The following is a 23,970-nucleotide window of genomic DNA, read 5'->3' on the forward strand; positions in this document are numbered from 1 at the left end:
TAGGTTGAGAATGCAACCCAAACTTTCCAGGTAACTAGTTGTAATGCGCAAGCTTTGCTTTAAACAAGGCACCGACTGGTCTATTAGCAATAGATATGTAGCGGCCATAACCTGTTGCAGGGCGGCCTTTACTTAATGGGCTTACCGTTTACCTTCTCTCGGCCTGCTCTTCCACTTCTAGGGGTTCCCAGGGTTGCTACCCAAAGACTTGTACACTGACACAGATGAAGTCCTTTCAAAAAGGTTTTATTCTGCAGTAGAACTTTCAATAAACACAGTCTCTTAGGGAACAGAGGGCACGGGTGAAGAACTTGGGCACCTTGATCTGCAGGTCTAGCAAAGTCTCTATTTCCACCCAGAGAGTAGCCACTCGCAGCTGGGTACTTCAAGGCCGAACAGATCTTGGCAGTCAGCACGTTGACTCAAACTTGAACAACTTGAGGGCAAACAGGAACCTTTTTCCTCCGTACCTGGAACGTTTCCCATCTCCTCTATGGTACTGGAAATGTGTGAATTTGTCAATGTCCTTCTCAACTCAGTAACCAGGCACTTCTCAGGATGCCACTTGCCGGCCCTCCTCCGAAGAGTCCTCCCCCGGTCACTTCCATGAGCTGCGGTGTCAATCCAAGCTGAGAGCACACCTGGACACTTTGAATCCTCCCTCAGTTACTGCGCCTCGGACCAGCAGGTTCCGAGACGCGGGAAAAGCCGAATCCTTACCCCAGACCAAGCAGGTCTATCGGGGCCACTGACCGTAACATGTTGCGGGGTTTCGAACACCCCGGTCCTGGAACCAGACTAAATCACACGGGTCTCTCGAACAACTCCGGAATCCCGAAGACGTGACCCACACCCCTTTAAGTACCCCCTTCCCAGACTCCTCAGCGGGCCCGGCACTCCCACCGATTGGCTCCAAGAAGGCCGATACCCAAAGATCCAACCAGACTTGGTTCTAGCCCGTCATGTGAACCTCACCATCCACATGACCAGGCAGAACTTCCAAAACACAACCTGGCCAGACTGGTGTTAAGGCCTACCTACACAGTTAACCCTCAGAACCTTTACTGTTCTGAGGCCAAAAACTAAAATTTACAGGCGTGTGACATTTGATCCCAAATGTCATCCGCTACAGATAATCTAAGTACGCCAAGACAGTTGTGCCCTGTGTGAAGAGGCAGAGCTCAAGACACCAGCAAGCAGGGAAAACATCTGTTGGCGCAAGATTCGGGACCTCTGTACCCCCCACAGCGGGGCGGGGGGGCATTACAAGGGGGATAAACTACTGAGGTTTCCCTAACCACCCTCTGGTCCCTTCAAGGGGTGAGGAAAAAAAAGCATCGGCAGGTCTCTTATCTTGAGAGGAATCCTCCTGTGCAAGTTGCTGCCACAGACTGACACTGAGCTTACAGTGAAGACAACAGATTAAGATATGTGTATATACTCCCTCTAGTGGAGATATAGGGCATGATAACATTTTTTCCCCTTAAAGCGGGAGTCCACCGGGACTCCGCGTTTTATTTTTTTTTAAAGCCAGCAGCTACAAATACTGCAGCTGCTGACTTTTAAAATATAGTGACACTTACCTGTCCAGCGCGCCCGCGATGTCGGCACCCGAAGCCAATCTCTAGATCGACACTCGAGTGCCATCTTGGGTATGGGAATCAGGAAATGGAGCCTTTCGGCTTCATTTCCCAGTTCCCTACTGCGCATGCGCGAGCCGCGCTGCGCAATGAGGACGGTCCCCGCTGCCTCTGGGATCTGTGCGTTTCCCAGCAGGCAGCGGGGCACTTGCGGGAAGGGGCGGGCACTTGCGGAAAGGGGCGTAAGTTACGCCCCTTTACGCAGAGAGCTATCCCGGAAGTGGGTGCAGTTACCTGGATTATCCAGGTAACTGCACCCCCTCCCCCCTGAAAGGTGCCGATTGTGGCACCGGAGGGGGGGAGGGTTCCGATGAGCGGAAGGTCCACTTTAGGGTGGACCTCCGCTTTAAAGAAGAAATCATATGTGGATTTTTTAGTTCCCAAGTTTCTTCCCTTACCTTAGACCCGCCACAGAATTTGCTGATTTAACAGTCAATCCAACCTTCTCCCATCACAGCGGGCTGTGTTTAGCAAACCTTCAAGGACTGGGTCCCTTTTTATCGGGGTTCCACTCTCTTGGACTTGTAAAAGCACCCCACCAGGAAAAGCTTTTAGGTAATGTAGAATGACCAAAGTCCTGGGTCCCAGGGTCCAGCGCTGCAAAGAGGCGTTACAGGCAAAACCTCGTGCTTAGTATACAAGGTCCGGGTACCATTCACTTTGGCCTCAGTGGCACTTTGCATAGATCCGGTCTATTTAAATCCAGCAAAGATCTCTTGTGGAGCTCTTCAGAGCACATCTTCACTTGTTACCAACACTTTAGACACTGGCGAAAAAAACTGAGGTACTCCTGGTAGGAAGAGGGGTTGTATAGGGCAGTGAACTTCCTGTATTGGGTATACCAGTGTCCATCACCTGAAGGTGCCTATATAAAATCCCTCCCACTCCCAGACGGGACATTCAAAAGCACAGAGATGGGCAACATAGCAAACAATGCCAATTCCAAGCAGAGAGACCCTAAGGGTATGAGTTTTTTTAAAGTGGTTATAAAGGCATTTTTTTTCCCCATTTAAAATTAGATTAGGCTGGTCTTCTCTGTCCAATGGTATTGCACAGTGCAGCCCCTTACCTCCTTTGTTAGAGACCCCCACCGGTGCTGTCCACTCGTTCTTCCCTGAGGGTGCCCCCTTAGCAAGCTGTGTGCTGAGGGGACACTTTTACAGGCGTGCTCATGAGCCAGGCTGTGTGCGTCGATAGTCAAATCCTGTGTGAGGGGGAGGGGTGTCTGACAGCCAATGGCTCCTGCTACTCTTAAGAGTCTCTTGTGAGACCAAGAGAGCACCGGTGGTGCTGCAGAAGGGGACATCACTGGATCGAGAGAGGACTCAGGTAAGTGGGGGGCATAGCTAGAATAGGCAGAGACAAAAAAAAAAAAAAAACTGGAGTATATACTCACTTTAAGCAGTACAAAGAAGGAATCGGATTTCTAACAGAAAGCAGAAGAGGTAAACTCACAGCCCGTACAATATCCAGGCAGTTCAGAGCAATCTCCAAGGATGCCTTGAAGGACATAAGGAGGGAAGGACAATATCCTGGATAAGCTGGAAGGCAGAGACGAGCTCGGGGAGCAAGGAGGTTTTAGGTCTGAAGGCCACTTTTATTGGGCAACATCGAGAAAGATGCCTTAATAAGGCCGCCAATACAGAAACTCGTCTCGCAGATGTAACAGCAACCAGAAAAGCCGCCTTGCATGAAAGGTTTGACAACACAATGTCATGGATAAGTTCAAAAGGCAGTTTCTAAAGAGCCCAGAACCAGGCTGAAACTAGCTGGAAGTAGGAGTAACATGGGGGATGTTCCAGCATTTTTTTGCCAGTGTCCAACCCTTTAAATCGTCGCTGCATATAACCCTGTTGTATAGACCAAGATGACCGTGTCCCTACATTTCCTGATAGGGAACAGGAGATTCCATACTGTACAATCATAACAAGTTCTTCTGAAACCAACAGATTTCAGAAAAAATAAAACAGGTTGAGTCATTTATCGCTCATTTCTACCAGGGATTCCAAGAGGCAAAACCAGTAAAACAATTCTGAGCTCTACTCTACTACCATGGTGTTACAGTATAAATAAAACATTTTTGGAAGTAAGTTAGTAGGGTTGTGTTCCATGTAGACAAGCACAGTCTTACTGTGCCTTCCAACTGGCTGTATAAGGCAATGACCTTTATTTCTGGGTAATATTGAGGAAAAGGGAATTTACTGCTTTAGAACCAGTGTACATCCTTGAAATCCAACACTGGATAAGTTACCATTTGATGCACATGAGACCTGCTTTGTGATACCTAAACAAAAAATAGCCCTCATTTAAATTAGCCACGTAAACCTACCTCGTAAAACAAAGCTTGGGAACCTTACTGGTAGCAATGGGCAATAGAGATTACCTTTACTGAAACTAGGTTTACTATAAATCACCTTCAGCATTGAATCTTTGAAATTCTTTCACCCAGCTGTGCTAATTACAAATTTACAGGACTTTCTCCCCAGCATTTTCAACCATCAAATAAACTATAGGATTGGTCTAATGGAATGAAAAGTACACATAATTAGGGCAAGCAATACAAACATGAATCCAAATGAAGGCAATAGAAAAGTACTGCGTACTGTTCAGCACAAAATAAATGAACAATTAGAGCAAGGGTAAGAAATGTACACTGTGCTACATATCAGGCAGTGCTGAGCCATCCCTGCGGTCTGTAATTACTGCTGGCATGTTAGAACTATAAAGTACAGGTAAATTTAGCAGCCTTTTCATTTCATGGCTTGCTTAGAAGTGAGGCTGTGTGTCCAGTCATTGTTAAAAAGGAATCATTCAAGGAAATAAATTAAAGGAAAAACATGATGTAAGAAAAATGGAGGCGAGTTTGTCAGCTTTGTTTACATGCACCATCAAACAACAACATGCGCTAAAAGCGCGATCTGATATCTGAACTCTGATACTGAAAGTTCATTTGAATGAAATAAACGGTGGGAGCACTGTTGCTAAGGAACAATTCTGAGGTTGGAAGAGATGTTTAACCAGAACATACATCTCATAAAAAATAAATCAAAACCAGATTTCAACATACAATTCTGCATTGAATTTAAGGATGTGGTAGATAGTGGCCTTCAAGGTCAAGTGTATTAAAAATCAGACCGGACTGTTTAACCCCCATCCAGTCCCTTTCAGCGCTGTCACTTTGGATGACAATTCCTAAGTCATGCGACACTGTACCCAAATTAACTGTATTTGTTGGCATTTAATCACCCTCCGTTTTTTTTTTTGATAGAAAATATATTGTGTTTATAAAAAATAGAATATATATATTTATATTTTAGATAGATAGAGATATCTCTATAGTGTTCTTCATAGACACTGACTGGTGCACTGAAGATACTATATGCCTCTGACTGGTCCCGGATATTAAAATTATTATATATATATATATATATATATATATATATGTGTGTGTGTGTGTGTATGTGTGTATGTGTGTATGTGTGTGTGTGTGTATGTGTGTGTATGTGTGTGTGTGTGTGTGTGTGTGTGTGTGTATGTGTGTATGTGTGTATGTGTGTGTGTGTGTGTGTGTGTGTGTATGTGTGTGTATGTGTGTGTATGTGTGTGTATGTGTGTGTATGTGTGTGTGTATGTGTGTATGTGTGTGTGTGTGTGTATGTGTGTGTGTGTGTGTGTGTGTATGTGTGTGTGTGTGTGTGTGTGTGTGTGTGTGTGTGTGTGTGTGTGTGTGTGTGTGTGTGTGTGTGTGTGTGTGTGTGTGTGTGTATGTGTGTGTGTGTGTGTGTGTGTGTGTGTGTGTGTGTGTGTGTGTGTGTGTGTGTGTGCGCGCGTGTGCGTGTGCGCGCGCGTGTGCGTACACACACACACACACACAGGGAAACACTATGTCTAAACACAAATGGCCCCATTTGCAAGAGTAAATAGGCACTAAAGCAACAATGCGGGACTTCTTCAAAATATACAAATCATTGAAGATATAAGGTAGGGGGGAAAAAAATAAAAAATAAAAGCGGTTTGTTAAAAGCAGCACAGGATTGGCAGCACAACGACGCTAGCAATAAGAGAGTTAACAGTACTACATCCATCAGTGTATTAAAACCTACAACAGAGTCAGCAAACTAGAAAGAAAAGCTATAGGGCAAAGAATATGAAGAAACATGCATGCAGCTAAATAAACTTGGTTTAATAGCAGGGCTCAATTGTAACTGGCTGCCCAGTCTGTCCCTGGTTCAACTGCTACCAGGTCATCAATAGCATAGATATAAAAACTCTGTACATTAACCTCCTTAGCGGTAATCCCGAGTCTGGCTCGGGTTGGGAATTTCATTACAATAGCGGTAACCCCGAGCCAGACTCGGGCTTGCACCGCTCGATGCAGGGGAGGACACAGGTAACGTCACTTACCTTGTCCCCTGGATCCAGCGATGTCCGCCGCGCTGTGTGATCGAGCCGTCCTGCGCTCGATTCACAGTGCCGAATGCCGCCGAGCTCCGTTCCCTGCGACGTTACGGCGCATGGGAGCGGAGAACGGCGGCAAATTCAAAAATGTAAAAAGACACAAAAGACACACAGCACTGTAATCTTACAGATTACAGTGCTGTAGTAAAAAATACACACCCCCTTTGTCCCTAGTGGTCTGTGCAATGCCCTGCATGCACTTTTATATTATAAATACTGTTTTTTACTGCTTGTAATTTGGAGATTGTCCATAGCAACCAAAACATGTCCCTTTTTCATCTTTTTTTGGATTTGATTACATTATTCAATAATTTTTATTATTCTTTATTATATTATAAACTTTATCATACCCGGGATGTCCGCTAGACTCTGGTTTGAAGAGATTTCAGAGCGTTATTCCTAAGAATTACAGGACTACAAAATAAAAGCCAGATTTCCATGCAAAATAATTGTACCGCTTTCAGCACCTTATTCCAGACTGAATCATACCGCCAGGGAGGTTAATAGGGTTCTAATGTACATCAGGACATAAAACTTCATAAATGGCAAATATATACAGATTTGGTCAATCAGGTATAACATTTTTCATAGAACAGACCCTGCCAGCAATTGAATGGCCCAGGCTTTACTCGCTATGGTTGGTTTATACAACTAAAAGAAAATCATCATACCTAGCTGATCAATGATGCTGGAAACCATTCCAAAGGGTTTTATTTCAACATCTTCTGGTAGGTTTATGGACAGTTCTTCAACCGCAGGCAACTCCTGGTGATAAAATAACAAACACTTTAGCAATAACAAACTTTACTTTGGCACAACATGGAAAAAAAGGGTAAAAAAAAAAAAAAAAAAAAAAAAAAACCAAGCAATTACCCAGCTCTACACTCACCTGTGTTGACAGCGGTGCGCTCCATAGTACATTTCTAATGCATATTACAAAACTTGCAGACCTAAAATCTTCTAATAATGAACTTTTGGCAGATGCAATAAAAGGTCAAATCTTATTTGCAGCCTGGCTAAGAACATAAGTCTGCAGGATTTAGCAGTCCAACCGTTGTGCCAATATTAGAAAAGGTCATTAGAATCTCTAGTGGAGTACTAACAGAACTTTTTATATACAGCAATTACATTCTGGAAGGTCACAACAATACCATCAAAATAATATTAAGAATCTTATTGTATTATATGAAGGCTATAAAATTATCTTCAATAAGTAAATATTTGAGTTATTGTCAGCTTGCCTGATATTTTTAAACCTTTTAATTTCACACCATATTTTCTTGACCCTCTGACTGCTTTTGCCACTTTTTCCAGGCTTGGTGTAAAACTCCAAAATAGGAACATGTCCGGTCCGGATATTTTGCACTTTGCCTATAAAAGCCTATTTGTAGTCACGCTTTCTATAAAGAGATTTTGTATGTCAGCCATTCAAAATTTTTGGTAAATAGTAATTACGAAGGGAAAATATTGTGTTCAATTAGTAATTCATGAATAGTCGGCCAATTAATTGCATATCACAATAGTGTGGTATATAATTCAGTTAATATGTAAAAATGAAGAAAAAAAAAAACCCACAATAAAACAATTTATTCTTGAATAGCTCTATATGCAGAGATAACTATAAATAACCGGCATATTAAAATTATAATATATATATATATATTTTTTATTATAGATACATACACACACTCTAGAAGGCTATATTGCACACTGGCTTATTTTTAAGCTCATAGAAGCTACTAATTTTATTTTTTTCTTGTGCCACTAGAAGCAAAATAATTGTGTCATGCTATCTGTCCATGCACACTATTGTAAACTAGAAGCGTTTTTCGAGCTTCAGCTTCTAGAACCAGAAAATAAAACGCTTTTTTTTGTGTTTTTGAGAGTGATTTGGCAGCGGAAAAAATGCTCCTAAACAATGCCAACCACTTCTAAGAACCAGTTTCCAGAATTTTTTTTTCTTCTTAGCGGCGGTCGCCAGCGTCCTTAACAGTACATGCATAGTTGGTTGTCAAGAAGTAGGCCGGCAAGAGTTGCCAGCAATGAAAATCTGAGAAATGAAGAGTGTGCGGGTGGGAGAACCCCAAGCTGAATTATTACACATACACACATACATACATACATACATATAAAGAAAAAGCTTGGGGTCCCTCCAAAATCCATACCAGATCCTTCTCCAAGCATGCAACCTGGCAGGCAAAGAAAGGGGGGAGACACGTGAGCTTGAGCTGAACCATACCAGGCCACATGCCCTCAACATGGGGGGGGGGGGTTGTGCTCTCCCCCCCCCCCCCACCCCAAGCACTGTGTTCTCATGTGGCGCTGGACAATGGTTGTGCGGGTCTGGGGTGGAGGCTTTTCAGGACTCCAGCCTCCACCCTTTGTAAACGAGTAGGGGTGCTCATTAGAGATGGGCTGAAACATAGCCAAAAATGGCACATAAAGAACATGGTTTTGATGCAATTTTACTGTGCTTTTGGTTTATTTTTTTGGTCATGTGACTCAAAAACAGCATCAAAAACACAACAGGTGCATTATGGATGCAGATAATGCACCTCTTCTGAAGATCAACTCTAAAAGTATACAAGGGCCCAACAATTCATACATTTAGAATACAAATGTCAATAAATTAGGCCAGAGACAGCCAGGCAATTACCATTAAAAAGGAAAGGAAAGGCAGCCTCCATATCTTTGTAAAAATTAACTAACGTGTATGTGTGGCCAAAACATTTTAAAATGTCGGACAAAGCAGGACTGGCAAGTTTTACATTTTCATCTGCTAGGTATCACCCCATTTATCCTGGTGACCATTTCAACAGAGATGGAAAGTAATGGGGAATCAAACAGTTTAGCACTGGCACTAGAAGAGGTGAGGGAAAATATCTCCAAAATGGATGCCCCCATTGCAATAATCTAAGGGAAATTCTGCTCACTTTGTATATATTTTCTACTACTTTGTTTTGGTGTACTGTCAGAATCGGCAACCCATCAGATTAGGTAAAGGAAGTAACGTTCCATCAGCTGCGCATGCGCCATCGATGCCAGGTTTGCTCATCTGACAGAACACCTGCAGTCAGAAGGCAGCACCAGACATCTTACTACACCCAGCTATGTCTTGAATTTCACAGTAAAATTTTAGCAATTAAGTGAGCATATATTAATATAGTATATTGACATCTGTGATTTGATAGTTACATTTTGAAAGCCTAAAAAAGGTTTAGCGCTGAGCAGTGCAGGGCGTACCAACATGGCCTCCACCACCTTCCTACTGCTGACATCAAGCTTCTTTGAAAATGTAACATCCAAACAGCATCACAGATGTCAACATACTAAATTGAAGACGCAGCTGGGTGTAGTAGGATGTCCACTGCCCCTTCTTGGGACTACAGGTGTTCTGTCAGATGAGCAAACCTGGTAGAGGTAAAAGCATGCGGAGCTGATGGAACGTCACTTCCGTTACCTAATCTGACGGGTTGCTGATTCTGACAGAACATCGGCTTCAGGACAGGAAGCGAAGGGAACTCCCAAAACACAAAAGGCAAAAATAAACTGACATTTTTAACCTTTTCTTACACTACTCAAACAAGAAAAAAAAAAAACAAACACGTTTTTCTACTCTCCGTAAAATCCCTTTCTTCGAGTTCATTGACGGACACAGCCCTTCCATTCTTGACCTTCGGGTTATATAACCATCAGAAAAACTAGGCAGGAAAAAAAAGGCATAGCACCACCTAGGGGCAGTCCTTACTGGTAGTAACCCCCCACTCTGCCACAGGCAGCTCAGTTTGTTACAAAGCAGCACAAACACAAACGGGGGGGGGGGGGGGGGGTGGGTCTGTGTCCATCAATGAACTCAGAAAGATTTTACAGTGAGTAGAAAAAAAGAATCCAGTTTTCTCTTTCGTTCATTGACAGACACAGCACTTCCATTCTTGACCTTAGGTAAGTCCCAAAGCAGTGCCACGAGGGATGGAAACACAGAAAAAATAACCTTCACCCAAAACAGCATCCGAAGATGCCCAAAACATCCACCCTGTAAAACTTGGTGAAAGTGTGCACGGATGACCAAGTACCTTACACACTTGAGAAACAGACGCCTGATGCTGTCGGAAGGCTCAGAAAGCACTAATAACCTGGTAGAATACACCGTGATGGGAAAGGGGGTCATGCGCCCCCTAATAGCATAAGCCTGGACAATAGTCTGTCTGATCCTAGGAGAAAGTGGCCGAAGAGGCCACCAGGCCCTTCCTCGGGCCATCCACATTTACAAACAGCAAATCCGACTTCCGAAAGGGAGATGTAATACATATACACACGGAGAGCCAGAACCACATCCAAAGAGTGCAAGGCAACCTCAATGGGGTGAGACAGTCGAGGACACAAGGAAGGAAGGACAATGTCCTCTTTTAGATGAAAGGCAGATATACCACCTTAGGGAGAAACGAGGGGATGCAGATGCAGCACCGCCTTATCCTTGTGGACAACAAAATAGGGAGACCTACACGACAAGGCCGCCAAGCTCAGAAACTCGCCAAGTGGATGCAATAACCACTAGAAAGGCAACCTTCTGAGAGAGCGTAAGGGGATCTCCCCAATGTGCTCGAGCGGTGGCTTCTTAAGTACCGAGAGCACTAGGTTTAGATCCCACCGAGACCGTGGCAAGCATAGCAGGGGGAGCCACATGCCGAAACCCTTGAACAAAAAGTACGCACCAATGAGTGAGCAGCCAATGGCCGCTGAAAAAAAGATAGCCAGAGCCAATATTTTCCCCTTGATAGTGCTCTAAGCCAGCTTCTGATCAACCTCACGCTGCAGGAACACAAGGATCTTAGGATACTGAATAGGAGCATGGATGCCACCCCACAGCCTCACACAAAGATGTAAGCCCTCCAGGTGCGATGATAAATCCCCCATGAAGTGGACCTGCGTGCCTTCAACATAGTGGGGATCACAGAAACCAGCAACCCGGGTGTCTCAGCACCTGGCTTTCAATAGCCAGGCCACCAAAGCAGGGAGGAATATCGGTCCCCAGCAGTCACCAGGGGGCGTACGCCACCATCCATACCACGTCGGCGTACCATGGACGCCTAGGCCATTCTGGAGCGATTAGAATAACCGTTATCCCCTTGGCACCTCTACACCTTCCAATTGAGACAGGAGGCCAGAAGATCAACATCCGGCGGATGCAGTGACCACTTCCCCTGATACAGAACTGAGGGCAAAGGTAGTCCACTTGCGAGTTTTCTATGCCCAGGATGTAGACGGCGGAGAGAGCCGGGAAAACATGAAGTTCTGCCCACCGCAGAATGCGAGAGACCTCCAACGCCGCTTCTGAGCTCTTTTGTCCTCTCATGGTGGTTGACGTAGGCCGCCGCCGTGGAATTGTCTGTCTGGATCCTGACCAGATGACCGCACAGCAGCTGCATCCAAATGGAGAGGCATAACTTAATCACACGCAACTTCAGAATGTTGACCGATAGACAAGACTCTTCCAATGCCCAGCAGCCCTGGGCTGATTGAAGGCCCAGAACCCCCTCCTGCCCCCCCCCCCCCCCCCAGCCTGTCTGGCTGGCACACGTCGTGATCACCATCCAATGGAGAGGGAGGAATGACTTCCTGGTCCGTAGGGCCGGAGACCGTAGTCAACAAAGAATCAAGGATCTGGTCAGACGGCCCGCGTGTATCTGACACTCCAGAGTGCCTGCAGGACTTTTATGACCAAACGCCTGCTTCTGAGCCGATAGGAGATCCATGTAAAACAAACAGAAAAAAGTGCCACCAGGTCAGGATTGATCAAGTGTAATAGAAACACAAAAGGTATATGTTCACTTACATACTGGTTAAAAGGAATTCAGCACAAAGGATCCTCCATTAGTGACATCTCTCTGCATGATGTTAGCTCAGTATAATATCAATCCAAAGGCAGACATAACACCAGTCCATTCCAGCAGGAAGTTGTGATGCGAACCAATTGAGCTGAGAGTGAGGCTTGGTTCAGCAGGAAGTTGTGATGCAGACCAGTGGAGCCAGGTTTCAACTTACTAGGAGCGATTTTATTCTTTATATTTGACGCTCTTCTATATGTTACTCTGGGGCATTTTGGCAAAAGGGTTTTTAGATGTATATCTTCCAAAAGTATTGGCCAGTGCTTTTTTAGAATAGATTCCATTTTTTTACGATCATAATGGAATCTAGTCGTGAATCGAATAGATTGTTCTGACCTACATTTATCACGCTGCAGAGATGAATCTGAAGCGCAATACATATAAGCCTCTTGGATTACTGATTCAGGATATCCTTTATCCTTCAATTTTTGACTAAGTATTTTGCTTTCCTCAAAGTCGTTATGACTTGTACAAGTACGCTTGAGGCGGCAAAATTGGCCTCTGGGGATATTGTTCTTCCACTTATGATAGTGGCAACTTCTATAATGCAGCAACGAGTTGCCCTCAGTGGGTTTTTGGTAATTCTTTGCATGTATAATCTCCTTATGATATAGCTCTAGATCCAAAAAAAGCTAATTTATCTGTATCTGAGACAAAGGTGAATTGCAAACCATATGGATTGTCATTACAATGGTTGACAAAATCCACCATATCTTTTGGGGAACCGTTCCTGATGAGAACAATATCATTAATATATCTACCGTAATAAACTAGATGTCTAGAAAAGGGATTATTGTTCCATATATACTTAATATGAATATAGTCATCTCGATTCATAACAATTCCTCCTCTCTCATCCGCAGTTTTCACAATTAGATTTTCATTCCTAGCGAGGGATTTTAGAGAGTGATTTTCTGAAGGTGTGAGATAACCCAAATCTGAAGGACTGGGTGTCGGGTGTGCACATAGTCTCTTTATATCAGCAAACACCATATTGTAAAATTTGGTTATATGCGGACCCTTAGACTGGTGAGGATAAAAAACGGATTTGGGTTTAAAAGAAGAATGTTGCACAGGTGGTGAAGTAGGCAAGTGTTGTATAAACCAATCTAAATTGGAAATAGTACTATCTAAATTAAATTCATCACGTTGATCCATTATATTTATATCACAACTGAACTCTAATGTCACGTACACACGATCAAATTGTCCGCAGTACGCCAGACAATTCGATCGTGTGTGGGCTCCAGCGGACTTTTTCATTGTAAAAGTCCGGCGGACTTAGAAAGTAGTTTTGACTCAAAATTTGTCCGCTGGACTTGGCTTCCAGCAGACAATCCGTTCGTCAGTGTGCTAGTCTGGCAGACCAAGAATGATGCATGCTCTGAAGCAAATACGAGAAGGAAGCTATTGGCATCACGTTAGAAATCCGCCGGACAATTCGATCGTGTGTACGCGGCATAAGAGTTCCGTTTCAGATTCTCCTGATTTTTTTAATGTGAGAAATACTACCTCGTTATTAATGGTATTTTTGGTCTTTTGTATTTCAAAATATCTTTTCAATGTATTTCAATGTATACCTTTGTGTAGTCATTAAAATTGATCTATCCCAGCGATGGCAAACCTTGGCACCCCAGATGTTTTGGAACTACATTTCCCATGATGCTCAACTACACTGCAGAGTGGATGAGCATCATGGGATATGTAGTTCCAAAACATCTGGGGTGCCAAGGTTCGCCATCACTGATCTATCCTGACCTGGTGGCGCTTTTTTTCTGTTTGTTTCTACATGTCTTTGGAGCTGGCTTCCCCGGTAAAGCTTGCCCTGGACTATGAACCTTTGGTTTGTTTACAGAAAAGGTCTTTACTTTTATTCTCACTTATAAATATTGTTCTTGGATTATATAGCTCATAGACTGATTTTTAGTGGACATTGAGTTTTTATTGCATTCAGCAAAAGCGCTACAACTCCCTGTACTTTTTCGATAGGAGATCCAGGCAATGTTTAATGAACAAGGAAAAACTGGACCACGATGCAGCCTTGCAAAGTTGTTCTGGTGAGGCTCCAGCCCTTTCAATCCAAGACGTAGACAAGGCTCTTGTTGGGTGCAGTGACAAAAGGCGGAAGAACTTCCCTAATTTTGTAAGCTTCAGAAAAAACTTGTTTTATCCATCTAGCCAAGTTGACTTTAGATGCACTCTATCCCTTGTGTGTTCCTGTAAAAAGGACAAAGCATCTGTTTTTCAAAAGGTCTTGGTGACCAATGTAGACGAGAAGAATTCTTCTAACATCTCAAAAAGGAAATTTCCTTTCCTGGTCGGCGAACTACAAAAAAGTTGGCAGTACAATGTCCTGAGATCTGTGAAATGCACTGGCCACTTTAGGCAGAAGTCCTGGATCTGTCTTCAAAACAATCCAATCTTCAAAAGAAAAGTCTCCCTCACTGAAAGGGCCTGTAACTTACCCTTCGAGCTGAGGTAATTGCCACAAGAAAAATTGTTTTTAAGGTAACGTAACTGAAAATATCCTCCAGAGCTCAAAAGGGAATTCTAACAGACTTTGAAGCACCATGGACAGGTCCCAGGTTGGACAACTTCTAACCACTACTGGCCTGGACCTATTTAAATAATCTAGCTATAGTGGGATTTTCCAAGAGAAAATTGTAGAAAAACACTGATTGCTGCCGCCTATACTAACTGAAAGACCTTTGTCAACACCCTCTTGAAAAAATTCCAAAATTGATGGAACACCATGAGCTAATCTTTGGTTTTTCAGATAACCAAGAGTTACATTTCTTCCAGACCTTGGAATATATGGCTCTAGTGACCGGTTTTATGAAATTTATGACGGTCTTGACTAGAGGTCGACCGATATGAGTTTTTCTCTGGCCGATGCCGATATTTAGAAATCATGGCGGCCGATAGCCGATATATGATGCCGATTTTTTTGGGCCGATATGTTAGGCCGATTTTATTTTATTTATTTATTTTTTTCCTTTTTTTTATTATATTATTATTTTTTTTAATCCCCCTTGATCTAACACACCTTTCCCACTGGGGCGTTTTTCAGGCGCTTTTGGGCTAAAAATAGCGCCTGTAAAGTGCCTGCAAAATGGCTCCCCTGCAGTCTGTGTGAAAGACAGAGTGCTTTCACACTGAGGCGATGCGCTGGCAGGGTCTTAAAAAAAAAAAGTCCTGCAAGCAGCACGTTTGGAGTGGTGTATACCGCTCCTCCACCACTCCTGCCCATTGATATGAATGGGCACCACTGCCGAAGCGCATGCAATGCGATTTGGCAGCAGTGCTTCATGGGCGCATTTAACCTCTTCCTTGGCTGCTAGCAGGGTTATATGTGCCCCACTAGCAGCCAAATAGCACCGCTAAAATGATGGTAAAGAGCCGCTAAAACTTGCGTTTTACCATCAACGCCTGCCCGCTCCAGTGTGCAAGCAGCCTTCATAAGTGATACAGAAAATTTCTTACATTTAAACATTAAACAAAACAAAACCTCCAATCAGTTTACTTGTATGTATGATTTAGAAAAAAAAAAAAAAAAAAAAAAAAACCTATATATTAAATAAAAACAGGTAGTCAAAACTTTTGGACAAAAAAAAAAAAAAAAAAAAAAAAAAAAGTGGGCTAACTTTACTGTTTTTATTTTATTTTTATTTTTTAAATAGTGTATTTTTTTCCCAAAAAAATGCATTTGAAAGACCTCTGTGCAAATGCCGTGTGGCATAAAATATTGCAACAACCGCTATTTGATTCCCTAGGATCTCTGCTAAAAAAATATATATAATTTTTGGGGGGTCTAAGTGATTTTCTGGCAGAAAATACAGGATTTTTACTTGTAAGCAACAAGTGTCAGAAAAGATTTAGTCTTTAAATGGTTAAACTGAGAACTTCTACACACAGAGATGACTTCATTCATTGAAGTGTAAACATTGTATCATTTTGTTCTTTTCTTGGCAGCCTGCCCAGAGAGGAGGAAAGTGTTTCTATGAGGACTCAGGCAACTTACACTGACTTCTATTACAGAAGTAATTTCAAAGTCCCGCTGCAGTTCTAAATCGGCTTTTTATCAGCACAATCGGCCGATGCCGATTATTTAAAAAAGGCAAATATCGGCCGATATATCGGTCGACCTCTAGTCTTGACTACCCTGTCAGAGAACCCCTGAGCGCTTAGTATCTTTTCTTCAGATACCAGGCCATCAAGTTTAAGGAAGACACCTGTGCGTGCGACACTGGACCCTGCACCAATTATTTTCTCTTTGGAAGACTGCCTGTGAGACCAGAAACAGGGAAAACCATGGCCTCTTGGGCCAAGGGGCTATTAGGATAAGATCTGTTACTTCTAGAAGAAACTTCCAGAGGACTTCTGGAATTAAACTGATCGGCAGGGAGGCGTAACAGAGGGCGAAGGGCAATGGATTCGCCAGAGCATAGATTCCCAACAATTTATCTGCTGGGTTCAGGGAAAAGAACTTCATCTTGCAACGGCTCTGATTTGTAAACAGATCTGCTTCGGGAAAATCCCCATCTGTCAGTGAGACCCGCAAAGATTTCCGGATGAAGAGGCCAAATGTCTCAACATACCCGGTAGCAGCTGAGATAATCTGCCAGTTATGTCCCCTTCGGGTGCACTGCTGTAATTGAGACCAGACTTTCCTCTGCCCATGATGAAAAAAATCTAGGTGATAGATTGAAGTGTCCGACTCCTCATACCTCCGTTTGTTGAGGTATGCAACAGTAGCGATATTGTTGGATAGAATCTGGAGATTGTGACCCCTGATTTCTGTCTGAAATGCCTATAAGGCTCTCTTAACTGCTAGAAGCTCTGATACGATTAAGCTCTTGCATCCCTTGAGGACCATTCTCCCTGCGCTATTGTGTTGCCGCGATGGGCTCCCCATCCCCAGGAAGTCACATCCGTTGTGATCCTCAGGGATATTGGAATGGACTACGGTAGACCTCTTTTTAGGTGAAGGCGTGTCCTCCACCCCCAAAAGCTTTTTTATTCCTGGAGGGTAACAAGACCATTGATTCCAGGGAACTTGAGTCTCCCAGTTCCTTAATAGAAAACAGTTGTAATAGGTGTTGATGAAATCTTGCCCATGGCACTGCGGGAAAGCAAGAGGTCGTCAGACCCACTGCTCTTGATATTTCTCTCAGTGAGACGACCGATTGGTCTGTAAGGCTGACATTGTTTGCATTATCTTTGAGACCTTATCCTGCAGGAGAAAAACTTTTTGGTCTACTGAGCAAAATTTGTATCCCAGATATGTCAGTTTCAGGGCCAGAATTAAGGAAGGCTTTTTATTAACCAGCCTAGAGATTGGAGGAAGTCTTGTACAGTCTGGAGATCCGCTAATCATTTTTGGTATGAACCTGCCCCCACTTGGAGATCGTCCAGGTAAGGAATAATAGTTCTCGCCTTTAACCTTAGTGGAGCCAGCGCCTTCCCCAACACCTTTGTATAGATGCATGGGGCTGAAGACAGACTGAAGGGGAGGGCTTGAAATTGAAAGTGCCGGACCTCTGTCCTCATCTTGACAGCTAGTCTCAAGAATTTTTGGAAGGCTGGATGAATAGGGATGTGCAGCTAGGCATCCCTCAAATCCAAAGTGGCCATCAAGCAGCTTAGGTAAAACAGGTTTTTGATTGAGCACCGTCTCCATACGAAAGTGCTTGTACCTGATCAAACAGAGGCTGAAGGTTCAGGATAAGTCTGTATTTCCCCGAATGCTTTTTTCGATGACAAAAACAGGGGTATAACTTTCCTCGCCCTGCCATGTGTTCCAGTGCCTCTAGCAGACCTGGGCCATAAAGACGATTGCCTATTAAGGGAAATCCACATAGGCGTAACTTTGAGGCAGCGTGTGACCAGGTTTTAAGCCATAGGCTTCTTCTGGCCAAGTTTACTAAGGCCGAGGTCCTAGCTGTTTTTCTTATTGACTCTGCGGAAGAATCAGCCAAAAACCCCACTGCGCGAAAGAGGAGAGGGAAAGATTTCAGAATCTATTCTCTAGAGGTACCTGCCAACAAATGTTCATACTTCTAGATTTCTGGCTACACAAGTGGAGGCCAGGGCTGGTTTAAGATTACCAATGACTGAGTCCCAGGCCCTGTGCAGGATATCTCCTCTTTTATCCCTAAGCATGCCCTTATTGTCAAACGCTAGGTCCGAGTTTTTTGAAACTTTTGAAAGAGGCGAGTCTAACTTAGGATTTTTGTTCCATGGCTGCGCTGCATCGTCTTCAAATGGAAACCTTTTTAGGTAACTGGAAAAGAAGGGTTTTATCTCTGGATTTTCCCACTCCAGCTTGATAGTATCAAGAAGGGAAATATGCACGGGGAAAACTCTAGCCTTTTTCGTATGCAAACCTTTGTACATAAGGTCATGTTTAGACAATTGTACCTTCTCCTCTTCTATATCAAGTGTCGTATAGATAGCCTTTAAAAAGTAATCTACATCTTCCAATGATAACTTATACCTCAAGCCCTTTACGGATTCCATCCCTGGGCCCTATATCTGACCCTGACTCTTCCAGAGAAGAACGGGTAGATCTGGCTTCAGCCTCACTTCACTCTCCTCACTCTGCTGTGGAGCGCTAGGATCAGCTGAAGCCCTAACTGGAGATGGACCCTCTGAGCGGACTTGGATTTTAGCAATCAGAGTTTTAAATTTACTGAACGTAGACGTAAGCTCATCTCTAACAGAAGTCAGCATTTTCTGGACAGGAGACCACCGGGTCATCCTTAACTAGGCTGTCTATACAGGTGCGGCAAACTGCTTTGTTCCATGAGGAGCTCAAAATTGTTTCCGCAAATCGCACATTTCCTTTTCGGTGACTGCGCTTGGGCCTTGTCCTGAGTCTTGGCATGCAAGAGAACAAATAAACCCAATGTAATTTATGCCACATGCACTCCATAACCCCTCGTGCAGGAGGAAAGGAAAATGTGCCCCCTTCACCTAGTCCCTACTGGTTATAAGGGGGAAAACACTCAATGTGCAAGCAAATAAACACACTTCAAGCTTACCTGTGAGGTGCTGGTGTTAGGGCCTGCTTTTGCTGCCTGTGCCAGTATCGCAGAGGAGTCCATCCCGCCCCTGTAGTGGTCCGCAGCCTCTGCTGGGTTTCACTGTTTTAAAATACCAGCCTCCCAGTGTCCCTGTTCGTGCCGTTTCGAGACCAGACTAGCGTATCCAGTGCCTGCTGATTGGATGTCGACCGATATGGGTTTTTCTCTGGCCGATGCCGATATTTAGAAATTGCCACGGCCGTTGGCCGATATATGATGCCGATTTTTTTGGGCCAATATGTTAGGCCGATTATTTTATTCCCCTTCATCTCATAAAATCTAACAGTTAGACACCTTTCCCACTGGGGCATTTTTCAGGCGCTTTTGGGCTAAAAATAGCGCCTGTAAAGTGCCTGCAAAATGGCTCCCCTGCAGTCTGTGTGGAAGCCTCGAGTGCTTTCACACTGAGGAGATGCGCTGGCAGGACGTTAAAAAAAAAAAAAAAAAAAAAAAAGTCCTGCGAGCAGCATCTTTGGAGTGGTGTATAACCCTTCTCCACCACTCCTGCCCATTGAAATGAACGGGCACCGCTGTGGAAACAACCTGCAATGCGGTTTGGCAGCGGCGCTTCACGGGCACATTTAAGCCCTTCCTTGGACGCTAACTGGATTATAAGTGCCCCGCTAGCAGCCGAATAGCGCCGCTAAAATGACGGTAAATCGCCGCTAAAACTGGCAGCGTTTTACCGTCACCGCCTGCTCGCTCCAGTGTGAAAGCAGCCTTAAGTGATACAGAAAATTTCTTACATTTATTAAACAAAACAAACATCCAAACAGTTAAGTTGTATGTATAATTTAGAAAAATATATATATATAAATAAATATAAAACACAAAAACAGGTAATCAAAACTTTTGGATGAAAAAAAAAAAAATGGTCTAACTTTACTGTTTTTTTTTTTTTTTAAATCAGTGTATTTTTTCCCCAAAAAATTGAGTTTGAAAGACCGCTGCGCAAATACCGTGACATAAAATATTGCAACAACCGCTATTTTATTCCCTAGGATCTCTGCAAAAAAAAAAATTTTATATATATATATATATATATATATATATATATATATATATATATATATATATATATATATATATATATATATATATATATATAAGTTTTGGGGGTTCTAAGTGAATTTCTAGCAGAAAATACAGGATTTTTATTTTTAAGCATCAAGTGTCAAAAAAGATTTAGTCTTTAAATGGTTAAACTGAGAACTTCTACACACTGAGTAAACATTGTATATTTTTGCTCTTTTCTTGGCAGACTGCCCAGAGAGGAGACAAGTCTCTTCACTCAAGTCTCCAGGCAACTTGCACTGACATCTATTACTGAAGTCATTGAGCTGAATATATCATCAGCACAATCGGCCGATGCCGATTCATTAAAAAACGCCAAATATCGGCCGATATATCGGTCAACCTCTACTGCTGATGGCGTCACAGGCCCAGAAGTGGCCCCGCCGGGTACTTGCTGTGGGCCAGCTTTGACCGCATAAGCCCCCCCCCCCCCTGTCCTCATGAACAGCTTCCCCTGCACACTCCAGCCAGGCTGTCAGCAGGGCAACAAGCCATCTGCTGCCATGCGACTTGCAGGCAGGAGCTCTGACGTGCACCGTGGTGCTGGCATTCAGCAGCCACAAACCTACTCCCCCGGGGGATGTGCAGCTCTGGGTCAGAAGGCGGTGGGAAATACCACTCCAATAACACAGGAGCCATGTTCATAAGACTTGGGGGAACCAATTCCAGGAAACCTGTTACTCCCCCGTAAGGAGGAAATACTAATACTGACATGGGGCCTGGATGACCGCCCTTTTATCTGGTGGGGGTTAACATGTTTCCTGTCCTAGTAGGAGGAGCCCTAGGTCTCTTGGCTGCCCTGGAAGACATTTAGAGAAAATTCTGTTTTGATAGCTACTTGGTGTTCATTATGCAGTTTAGATAAGTTCTCTTTGGAGCATTACATTAGTTATCAAAGGTGGACTCTATTCAGCTATTTATGCAACTTCAAAAGGTTGGTTGTTTAGGTGCTTAGAAAACTTTAATACAATAAGTGCTGCGCTTGAAGGCACCTATTTAAATAGGTGAAAGAAGTAAATAATGTGCATAACTGACAATACAAGCAAGTAAATACAAAAGTTCATGAAATATTTGAGAACAGTCCCAAAAAATTATTCACTCTGGTGCGTCTCAAGCTGAATTACAAGTCCGCAGATGGCATTCAGGGTGAATTATCCTGCTACGTTCTCCGCCCTTGGTGACTCTTGGAACTGAATTATAAGCAAGTAGAAAAAATAAGTACCCTTACCAGATGGGTTGGACACATCCACCTTATAGTAGTGTGTCTTGCGAGCTTATGGGGGGGCTCCGGCCACTCACCCCAGTACACCGACCCTGAGAGGAAAACATATCGGGTCGGTGTACTGGGGTGAGTGGCCGGAGCCCCCCCATAAGCTCGCAAGACACACTACTATAAGGTGGATGTGTCCAACCCATCTGGTAAGGGTACTTATTTTTTCTACTTGCTTATAATTCAGTTCCAAGAGTCACCAAGGGCGGAGAACGTAGCAGGATAATTCACCCTGAATGCCATCTGCAGACTTGTAATTCAGCTTGAGACGCACCAGAGTGAATAATTTTTGGGACTGTTCTCAAATATTTCATGAACTTTTGCATTCACTTGCTTGTATTGTCAGTTATGCACATTATTTACTTCTTTCACCTATTTAAATAGGTGCCTTCAAGCGCAGCACTTATTGTATTTATGTTATGTGAACTTGGTTTGTTTGTGTGCTAGCAGCTGGGCTGTGTCTTTCACAGAAATTTTGTAGTTTTTCACTTTTCCTTTCACTTGTTTTTGTTTGAATTAGCGCGGTGTTTTCCTTTTTGTTTTGCTTAGAAAACTTTTACTGCATCTATCCCCTTCTTTGCAACTTCTGCACTTTATGCCTGAGGCCTGATGAAGCAGACGCGTATATGGGTCAAGGAGTCATCTGCTGCGAGTTTGGTGAATCAATGTGGTGTATAGTTATAGTAATGACCTGATGTACCCATGTTTTTATGACGCTTTTTACCATAGCACTTGGGAGTGCTATTTTAGAGTGAGGGTATTTCTTTGGCTATTTTAATAAAGTAGTTATAATACAGAAAGTTCTATAGGTCCCATTAGTTTTTTTGCACGTAACATACCTATGAGCGTGGTGCTTACTTAAGGAGGAGAGGAGCCATCAGTGGAGCAGTGGATCAGATAGCCCAAGGAGTGACAAAAAGCACTTGTTTGACCTCGATTACACATTGGGGATCAAAACTGAGGCGAGCGTTTAATAAAAGCATGAGATGGCTACATGCACAACACAAAAGTATTTAAAAAGGAGCTGGAAGACACAGAATATCAGTTGCATTGGTGGTGGATTCACTTCATTTTTGTATATGGACTTTAATTTTAACTAGAGTTTTGCTTTTACTGCGTTTTAAATGCATTTTATGTTTATGCCTTTTGTTCATACTTACCTGAGCCCTCACTCGATCCAATGCTGTATGCAGCAAGTTTCCTGCTCTAAAAAGGCTTTGCTGAGGTAGCAGGATCCAATGGCTCCCACAGCGGTCAGTAAAATCATATGACAAAGGAGCCGGGGGTGGGGCCGAGCTACACCGTTTAGGTCTATAGATGCAGGCAGCGTGGTTTGGGATCAAGTCTGCTGATGTGCCACAATATGAAGCAGCTTCCTATGGTGGCACACCAAACAGGAAAAGCCAAGAGTGCTGGCTGAATTTACTTGATGGCATTGGCAGCTGCCACCACCGTTTTCCCATAGCCACAGATTCACATTGAACCTGGCACTCAGGCAAAACAGCAGTCCTAGTCTATGTGAACGTGTGTCAAAAAGATGGCAAAAAGCAACATCGCACCACATGTGCATGTTTTCTACCTATTCAACATTCTTTGTCATACTTCTGAAGGCAGCTAGAAAATGCATACGCCCTTACTATGTGCAGTGTCATCTCACACAGCAACATTCAAACATGTAAACATGAATAGTCCTGCTTAGTGAAAGCAGATCATAACATTGCTGTAAAAAAAATATATATATATTCTTTGAAAGCAGTACTCTTCAAAAGTAAACCCAGTCTGGCTGCTATACATACCCTTTAAACTCGGAGGACCCAACCTAAAACAGGCAACCAACAGAGGTCAGCAATGGAAGCCTCCACCTTTCACTCTTGACAGGTTCCACCCTCCAGCACACAGATGTTCTCATTAACAGTACTCCTATTCCATGCCTCCCCATGTCACAGCAGCCAAAAAATAAAAGGTTTCAAAGCTTGAAATGAGGTTACCCACTTTGATATAAACAGTCGTTAGGCATGAGAACTTCAATATTGGATGAAGTTACAAGCTCCCGCATTAAACATAGGTAATGAATGTTTCAGTAGCTGTGACAGAAGTGGTAAGGGAGAGCAGAGCAATGAGAAGGAGAGCATAAGGTGGTGGAGTGGGCTTGATTGACCACCAGCAACATCGATAAGTCGCTGGACCACAAGTGGTATCGTTTTTAGAGCCGACAGCCAACTCACTTGTAAAAGCAATCCTAGTGGCCAACTATCTCCTGGATTGCTTTTACAAGCCCTAGTCACTTTGCCCTTGAACTGGCAAAGTGACAGGATCTAAGTTTATTCTTTAACCACTTCAGATCCGCGCTATTGCCAAATGACGGCATTAGCGCGGACCTACATTTTCAGGACTACGTCTATTGACGTCGTCCTGGTTACGAGCGGCCTGCGCGCCCCCTGAGGGGCGCGCGCGGCGCGCTCTGTGATCGGCGAGTCCGTGAGACTCGCCTGATCACCGATCCGTGTAAGGGGTCGATCCCGACCCCTTATCACGTGATCAGCTGTCAGCCAATGACA

The 23,970-nt window shown here is 43.6% G+C and overlaps 1 protein-coding gene across 2 annotated transcripts in view; it reads right to left on the reverse strand.

Moving 5' to 3' along the window:
• The window catches only part of NAF1 (nuclear assembly factor 1 ribonucleoprotein), a 129,897-nt gene that overhangs the window by 41,809 nt on the left and 64,118 nt on the right, over nucleotides 1-23,970 (reverse strand). For both annotated transcript variants that reach the window (XM_077477145.1, XM_077477146.1), the window contains exon 4: nucleotides 6,770-6,863. In XM_077477145.1, the coding sequence (XP_077333271.1) occupies nucleotides 6,770-6,863 (94 nt within the window). The remainder of the gene's footprint in view (nucleotides 1-6,769; nucleotides 6,864-23,970) is intronic.

The sequence above is a fragment of the Lithobates pipiens genome, unplaced genomic scaffold (genome assembly GCF_037356315.1).
Source record: "Lithobates pipiens isolate NorthernLeopardFrog02 unplaced genomic scaffold, aLitPip1_a1.2 Scaffold_13, whole genome shotgun sequence".
Classification (NCBI taxonomy): domain Eukaryota; kingdom Metazoa; phylum Chordata; class Amphibia; order Anura; family Ranidae; genus Lithobates; species Lithobates pipiens.